Genomic DNA, 7,297 nt, shown 5'->3' with positions numbered 1-7,297 from the left:
AAAATTTGGTTCATAAAGGCGACGTACCATTTTGTGTGACCTCGAATCAAAGAGCAAGAAATGATATACTCTTTCATCCATCAAAGGATGATTTGTTAAATCAGTACTGATCATGAATCCTAAAAGTGTTTTATTTACTAAATAATTTGGGCGAAGTAATAATTTCGGCTAGAGTTAGAGAAGAAATGGCTTCCCCAAATTCGTGGGGACCCATGATACATTTGATTGCAAATTAGATTTGAAGAGCCCACAAGCGAATGTCATGTCTCCATCTTCTACTAAAACCATAATGAGTGGTTATGATTATGCACTTTTTGTGATGTGGTGCGTGCATCTTTTCAAATTTGCAACTACTAGAACGATTTAAAAAAGATATACATTTGAAAAGTGTTCACTTATATTAGTTATACCAGAACCAAATAAAAAAAATCTTAACTTAGTTTGGGAACAAATAGATAACAAAAACTCGAATAAATCGAAGAACAATTTTTTTTTCTTCAAAATTCTGAAAAAGTCAGGGACACTATCACTGAATTCACACCAGAAGAACACTTTAGAGAGAACCATTGGAACTGAGAGAATATAAAGTTATACTCAAGCACCACTACGAAAAAAAAACCCGACAATAAGCTTAAAATTACTAAACGAAAGCAAAGTCGGATCTAGGTTGGTTCATTACTTTTCGGTTCCTACACATCAGCACCAAAACTCACTTGGACATGATTTGAACCCGATCCAGTTTCTTTATAATATATGAATGGAGTATTTTCAAAAAAAATAAAATCAATATCTGCAAAAATAATATGTATCCGAATCAATATCTAAATCTCCATGCATTCCTTAAATTACAAAAATAAGTATTTTTTTTGGAAATGTAATCATTAGAGTTGACAGATTATACAAATGCTCTCCTGAAATTAACCAACGGGTAAAAAAGCATTAAATTTTTTTTGAACTTGAGACAAGAGGGAGAAAAGTGAATTCAAAGAGCACAATCTCATAAAAGAATGTCTGCTCCTTCATCTTAAGATTGTGGACCTATAAAATAATTTTCTTGTCTTGTTTCCATTTAAAACACTCTGTACACTCCAGAGGTTTCCGTTCCATTATTCATCAAGAATCCAATGCCACCAGACATGAAAATGGGCCAGAAGTAAATTGACTTACCCCTCTTATCCCTCCCATAGGTGAGACCATTTAGACGATTCTTTAATGTAGCAGAAAACAGGAGGACACGAAAATTGATGTGTTATTTGAATAATATGAGCTAGTAAATATCGCAGCTATGTTTATATTGGTGAAGACATTACCGTAGCAATGAATAGGTTAATTCTTAGTTTAGAGAGGAGAACTGCGTGACATTATATTACTAGAAAAACGGCATGTAGTAGAACTAGCTTATCCTTCTTATGGGCCCATAAGCAAGCCCACTAAGAATCGCAATCGTCAACACGTGGCAGATCTAAACACGCGTCGTACTCCCTTGAGTTCACTAGGGTTTTGATGATGTCCGTTACAGTTCACTTCCACATAAGAAAACCAGAAACCGTTTCTTTCGCTTCTCTTCTAAACAAAACTAAGGTACGTGTAAGATCTCTCTGATCCTCTATGTTTGTTTAATTACAGAGACTCGTTTGATTCTAGGGTTTTTTATTTTTTAGATTCTAGGGTTTACGAAGAGGGATCTGTCTTGGGTTAGAAGAAAGGGTGCAGATGAGGTTTGAGGTACTTGAGTCGAGGTTTAAGGAACTGGAGTCGGAGAAGTTAGTGTTGGAAGAAGAGGTGAGGAAACTGAAAGAGTCTGATGATGATTCGTTGGTTGAGCAGATGATGGTGAACAAAGCGTTGGAGTTTGAGAAACAGGTTGCTGAGGGAAGAGCAGATGAATGGAAGAGAAAGTTTGAGAAGCTCGCGGAGACGGTTAGGAAGCTAGATGAACTCGGTGCGTTTAGGGTTGGGGAAGTGGAGTTAGATGAGGATGTGAAGGTAGGGTTGGAGTTAGCTGGTTTAGGAAAGAAAAAGATCGAGTCGTTGTGTAGGGAAGGGTTAGTTAATCATCATGTTTCAGGTGAGATTAGTGAATTTAGAAACTTAAATTATAGATCAAATCTTCTTTTGTATTTTAGTTTATGTGTGGGTTCGTTTTTTCTTCATGCAGGCTGTACTACACCTTGTGTTACCACACCGGTTAAAGATTATATGTCAGGGAGAAACAGAGATGATGCGTCTACTCGTAGACGGGTTAATAAGATGTTGGTGTTTGAAGGTGATGGTGGCAAATCCACCGATGTAGTTGATCTATCTGATAGTGAAACAGAGGAGAGAAGTGTTGGTGAGGAGGAATGCGAAGATGAAGATGTGGAAGCTTGTGAAGGTAACACAAACGCTCGTAAGAGGAAACGGGTTATCACGAGTGATTCAGAGAATGATGATGATGATGATGATAACATACCGATTGCAACACTCAAGAACCTGAAACAACCACCACAGAAACATGAGGTTGATGCACCTAGCGCGGGAGATAATAATGTCTCTGGAGGGTCGAGGAGGCAGCGTCGAGTGTCCTCAAGGCTGAGAAAACAGAGACGACCTCTAGAAGAGATCGAAGGACATCGAACAGAGAGACTTGTGGGAATCCCGATAACTGGTAATGCTCACGATGATGATGATACGGAAGAAGAAGAGTCAGAGCGGGAGAGCGAGGGAGAGAGTTTGAATGGGTTTATAGTTGATGATGATGAGTCTGCGAGTGAGGAGGGATCTGATGGTGCCGTACCGGAGGAGGAGGAGGAGGAGGGATCTGATGGAGAAACCGGTTATGCTGACGTCATGGCAAGACTAAGGAGGGACAAGAAACCCGGGGAACATAAATGGGACCTCGAGGGAGAGATGCTGGCAGCGTTCGGGAAAGACCCCGAGCTTTGTATGAGAGCGGTTTGCGTTCTGTACAGGTTTCAAACAGAAGGCGAGAAGGCAACACGTTCAAGTCACGTCGCTAACGGTCGCGGTTTCAGCATGGCTGACGCCGACAGGTAATTAAAATAAAAGAAAGAAACCCCACAATAACTTAAACAAACCGGCTAATGTTTCTTGAATGATGTGATGATTAGGGGCACTCGCATAGGGCAGTTTCTGACGGATGGAGATCCCGAGGGTGATTTGAAGAAATCGGTTGAGGAGTTGCGGAGGTTCGAGTGTAACGCGGTTGAGATTTGTAGTGATTTAGCAAGACATTACTCGAAGCAGCTGTTCGAGATTTATAACAACAGAGAAGATCCATTCTTCGCTGCTCCTCCATCTCCATGAGTTTTGGTGAGCATGTTCGTTATGGTAGTATAATAACGCAGTAGCTAGCTCTTAAGGTTTGATTTTCTTGTAAATTTTAAACCTGTTTGAGATTAATCTAATGTAATTAGAGCCTGCATTCGCTTTTTGTGTAAATGGAAGGGGATGATTTGGACGATAATCATGCTGAAGAGATGTTAATTTCGGTTAAGTCCTAAACCGGGTTATTACAAGCTCTGAACCGGGTTATTACAAGCTCTAAACCGGATTATTATTAGCTCTAAACCAGATTATTATTAGCTATAAACCGGCTTATTACAAAGCATCAGGAAAGATTGAGAGAAACAGGCTGGAGATTTTTTTAAATTTTAATTTGATCCTTCTCTCACACAGCTTAGAAACAGAACATTATTAACCGTTTTCTCGTTAAACCTCTAATTTTGAAATTAAAACTAATTAAAAATACTACATACACAGTGATGAGAGTTCGAGACAGACATGATATGTGAGATACGTGTGGTCCCGAGGCGTTTGGGCCCCACGTTCCTCGAGGCATGTCCTTTTACTATATAATCGAATCTTATAGCTTCTCTTGTTCTTTCACCAATCGGCATTTTTACTTATCTTTGTTGAGGAAAAGAGATTCCCTCACCGGTCACCAGAATAGTCACCGGAGATTAACAGAAGGAATGGCGTCCTTGAAGTTTCCGTTGGAGATTCTTGCCGTCTTCGTCATCATCTCGGTGATTCTCTTGCCGGTTGCTCATGCGCAATCACCTTCGCCAGCTCCCGCACCAACCAGCGACGGTAAGATATTTATAATAATCTACGATAAAAAGAAGATGATTATTGATATTTGTTTTTGATTTCGGGTTGCGGCAGGAACATCGATAGATCAGGGGATAGCGTTTGTTCTAATGATGGTGGCTTTGGCGTTGACTTATTTCATTCACTGAACTTGATGAATCCATCCACAACAATGGTTTTGTTTCCTAGTGTTTGTTTTCTTTTCTTGTGACGTGAGATTTGTAGGAAAATGAAAAAAAAAAAAAGAGAGAATTAGGTTTTGGCATCATGCTTTTGTTCTGTTTTTGTTGGTTGGATTATTCGTTGTAACATTTTTTAATTATTTTTTTTTAAAACATTTTTTAATTAGTTAATGATGAGTTGAAGTTGAGAAAAAAAATCATATTCATCTTAACAAATATCCACCACGATAGTATAGTCTAGATAGAGTTTAACTATTGAATCACTTCCTCTCTTGTTTAACAACGTACCATGCGGTAAGTCCACCTTCTCACTAGCTAGTTGTCTCACACTCTCTCCGGTGGATCGTGATTGTGAGTCTGCACTGTGCCAATGTAAATAAACTCGGAGACAATAATGGTACTTTCATCTAGGCATGTGAGTTCAGGTAATTTGGAATTTGAACAGTTCGGTTTGATCAAAATCTCGCTGAACTGATTCTATAAAAATATTTCGGATAGTTCGGTTTTAAATATTTTTTACCGAAACTAATTGAAATTTTTGGTTTCGATGATATTTCGGTTAACAATTTGGTTAAATTTTGTCAAATTCAGATAATTTCAGTTTGTTTGGTTTGTTCGGTTAATTTGGTTCATAATTTAGATTTGTTTTGTTTGAAATTTGGTTAACAAAAAATGTTAAAAACTGGACTAACCGATTACCGAACCAAAAATCGATTTTTTTAATAAAGTTGCCGAACTAAACCGAACTCATTACCATTACCCATTACCCATTACCATTACCGAATTCACCAAAATTTCGGTTTGGTTCCACAAGTTCGGTTCGGTTAAAAACGGCAAGCCTACTCCCATCAGTCATCATATAAGGTATAACCATTTCATAGTAAATGAAATGCACTTACATCTCTCAGATTCAGAATTGCAAATATCTCTACTCTGGCAGATTTTGAATTGTATATATGCTTGAATTCTATTGTCCCAGATATTTTTATTTATTTATTTCTATACTTTTGAAATCTATACGCTCGTTCTTATAATATATAATTCATTTTGTGCAACTAAAGAGAGGCCAACAAACGTCATAAGACCGTAATATGTCATATGTTTTTATATACATCGCAAAGTAATTAATATCACATAGAGGGACTACGATTTAATTTATAAGCTGCAGCCACAGACTCAGCGACGCCTCCAGGAATAACATGGTTATAGGGAGAATGATTGAGCTCAGCCTGAACCACTGCTTCCGCGTCTTCACTCGTCACTGACCTGTCTCTCGTTACCCTCACATCAATCTCGGCGACAATGTCGCGGAGACGAATCTTCTTGTCATCTTCTTTACCTATTTTTTTGTTTCGAGCAACCGCCTCATTTGCCATGGAGGTTACACTATCGCCTCTTTCTATTTTGCCTCCGGTAGCTCTAGCTTCCAACTCTTTTATGGCAGCTAAGTCAGTTGTTTCCACTGGCTTATGGCCTACGTTAATGGCCGCTGCTTTGAGAGCCTCCGTCAATGTCGCCGACCTCCCTATAAGTGCATCAGCCGCCGTTGAAATTTCTTCTGTGGGGCCTACAAACTGTCAAAAGATTTGCACAGCATTATATATTAATATGATTACATACTTTACAGTTATTTCAGTTACTTATAGTCTTAATATATATAGTTATAGTTATTACCTGTCCACCGGAAGTAGATTGAGAGACGCTAAAGTGCTCCTCTACAGAAATGTTAGTGAAACTACTAGCGCCATCCTTTGATGCAGTCATCTCTTGTAGAGTTGTTCGATCTTTGTTATTGGTTTTTTTTATTTTTATCGCTTGACTTCGATTATCTTATTGCATCTCTTTGTTCCCCTCTTTAGTTTAAATAAGATAACGGAAAGTGACGAAACGGTTCCGTAACGTTTTACTTATCCTCCACCTGATGAAAGTACATTCGACACGTCAGCTTATAACAGTCCACGTGTCACATTTGACTGCTTGCGCGACAGTGTCCCATCGATGCAATGATGAGGTGAGAGACCAATCCGGATGATGATACCTTTGGGCCTCTTCGAAAGACATTATTAGAGCCCAAACAACAAATTTGAAGACACGCGTCATGCTCTTGCAAAATAAGGTATACGTGCAGTGCAGGTTCGGACTGGTGTTTTGACCAAACCAATATTCGAATAAAATATTCAAAAATACAATTATATTAAGAAAAATTAAACTAAAATTTTTAAAATCAAATATTTTTAGTTTTAGTTTTTCTACAATTGAATCATCCAAAATTAAAGGCATACTCTTAATCGATATCAATGAAGCATCTACTTATTCTAAAATTAACACAAAAGAAAAATAACTAAAATAACTTTAACTAAAAGTTAAAATTTATTTTTATATTCTATATTTAAATTATAGCTTAGTAATTAAAAGTTAATATTTAAAGAAAAAATTAAGGTAAAAGTTTGAAGTTTTGAGTAATTAGTGTTAGTTTAATCATTTTATGCACTAAATTGTTAAGGCGATGAGTGCATAAAAAAATTTAGACAATTAAATTTTGCAACTATTTGTAATTGGTGAAAATAAATTTGAAACAAGAAAATAGATTACTTTTACACCTTGCCTAAATAATATAAAAAGGTAATTAATTTGGGTGAAGATGCACGTTATAATGCAACATACGAATGAATCATCCTACTGTATTTTTGAAAATTCATTTCAAATTTTACTCAAATGAGGGCATGTTTCCATGCGCATATAAATGCAAATGCATCTAATTAGGCTCAAAATAATATATGACAAAATAACCTTTAAAAACCAAAATATTTTTTTTCAAACCAAAACTCCTAACTTTTTACAGATACATTTTTCTGTCAGAACTGAAAAACGTAATTGTTCGCCATTAAACGCAATTTTCTGCCAAAACCGCAAAAAACGTAGAAATACACATTTCCGTTAAAATGCACTTTCAACCAAATCCGTAAAATTGCACTTTTGCAGCTTAAACCGCAAAAACGCACTTTTCTGTCAAACTGTAAAAC

The 7,297-nt window shown here is 37.1% G+C and overlaps 3 protein-coding genes across 4 annotated transcripts; 2 read left to right on the top strand and 1 right to left on the bottom strand.

Annotated features, from left to right (window-relative positions):
• Positions 1-1,474: 1,474 nt before the first annotated feature.
• LOC106441705 (DNA ligase 1-like) lies at positions 1,475-3,726 on the top strand. 2 transcript variants are annotated; one of them, XM_048773806.1, is made up of 4 exons: positions 1,475-1,581; positions 1,662-2,068; positions 2,159-3,032; positions 3,111-3,726. In XM_048773806.1, the coding sequence occupies exons 2-4, from the start codon at positions 1,714-1,716 to the stop codon at positions 3,304-3,306; spliced, it is 1,425 nt and encodes a 474-aa protein (XP_048629763.1). In that variant the 5' UTR covers positions 1,475-1,581; positions 1,662-1,713; the 3' UTR covers positions 3,307-3,726. The 2 variants fall into 2 exon arrangements, with proteins under 2 accessions (XP_048629763.1, XP_048629762.1); XM_048773805.1 differs by having other exon boundaries at positions 1,492-1,581; positions 1,669-2,068.
• A 162-nt stretch (positions 3,727-3,888) lies between these two features.
• On the top strand, positions 3,889-4,426 carry LOC106443384 (arabinogalactan protein 22). Its single transcript, XM_013884948.3, has 2 exons — positions 3,889-4,092; positions 4,168-4,426. Exons 1-2 carry the CDS (start codon positions 3,975-3,977, stop codon positions 4,239-4,241), a joined length of 192 nt encoding a protein of 63 aa, XP_013740402.2. The 5' UTR covers positions 3,889-3,974; the 3' UTR covers positions 4,242-4,426.
• Positions 4,427-4,660: 234 nt separating this feature from the next.
• On the bottom strand, positions 4,661-6,713 carry LOC106443385 (late embryogenesis abundant protein 49-like). The gene is made up of 2 exons (XM_013884949.3): positions 5,949-6,713; positions 4,661-5,848 (listed from the first exon to the last, which is right to left on the bottom strand). The coding sequence occupies exons 1-2, from the start codon at positions 6,036-6,038 to the stop codon at positions 5,405-5,407; spliced, it is 534 nt and encodes a 177-aa protein (XP_013740403.1). The 5' UTR covers positions 6,039-6,713; the 3' UTR covers positions 4,661-5,404.
• Between the last annotated feature and the right edge of the window lie 584 nt (positions 6,714-7,297).

This window comes from Brassica napus, chromosome A3 (assembly GCF_020379485.1).
Source record: "Brassica napus cultivar Da-Ae chromosome A3, Da-Ae, whole genome shotgun sequence".
Lineage (NCBI taxonomy): Eukaryota > Viridiplantae > Streptophyta > Magnoliopsida > Brassicales > Brassicaceae > Brassica > Brassica napus.
The sequence above is the reverse complement of the archived record's forward strand: the minus strand, read 5'-3'. Positions and strand labels throughout refer to the sequence as shown.

What these genes read in the sequence shown, in the direction of transcription:
- LOC106441705 (XM_048773805.1), top strand. Translation starts at nt 1,504, where the DNA reads ATGATGTCCGTTACAGTTCACTTCCACATAAGAAAACCAGAAACCGTT. An exon ending in AGTTAATCATCATGTTTCAG is followed by an intron (nt 2,069 to 2,158) that starts GTGAGATTAGTG and finishes TTCTTCATGCAG; the next exon opens with GCTGTACTACACCTTGTGTT. An exon ending in AGCATGGCTGACGCCGACAG is followed by an intron (nt 3,033 to 3,110) that starts GTAATTAAAATA and finishes TGTGATGATTAG; the next exon opens with GGGCACTCGCATAGGGCAGT.
- LOC106443384 (XM_013884948.3), top strand. Translation starts at nt 3,975, where the DNA reads ATGGCGTCCTTGAAGTTTCCGTTGGAGATTCTTGCCGTCTTCGTCATC. An exon ending in TCCCGCACCAACCAGCGACG is followed by an intron (nt 4,093 to 4,167) that starts GTAAGATATTTA and finishes GGGTTGCGGCAG; the next exon opens with GAACATCGATAGATCAGGGG.
- LOC106443385 (XM_013884949.3), bottom strand. Translation starts at nt 6,038, where the DNA reads ATGACTGCATCAAAGGATGGCGCTAGTAGTTTCACTAACATTTCTGTA. An exon ending in AATCTACTTCCGGTGGACAG is followed by an intron (nt 5,849 to 5,948) that starts GTAATAACTATA and finishes ATCTTTTGACAG; the next exon opens with TTTGTAGGCCCCACAGAAGA.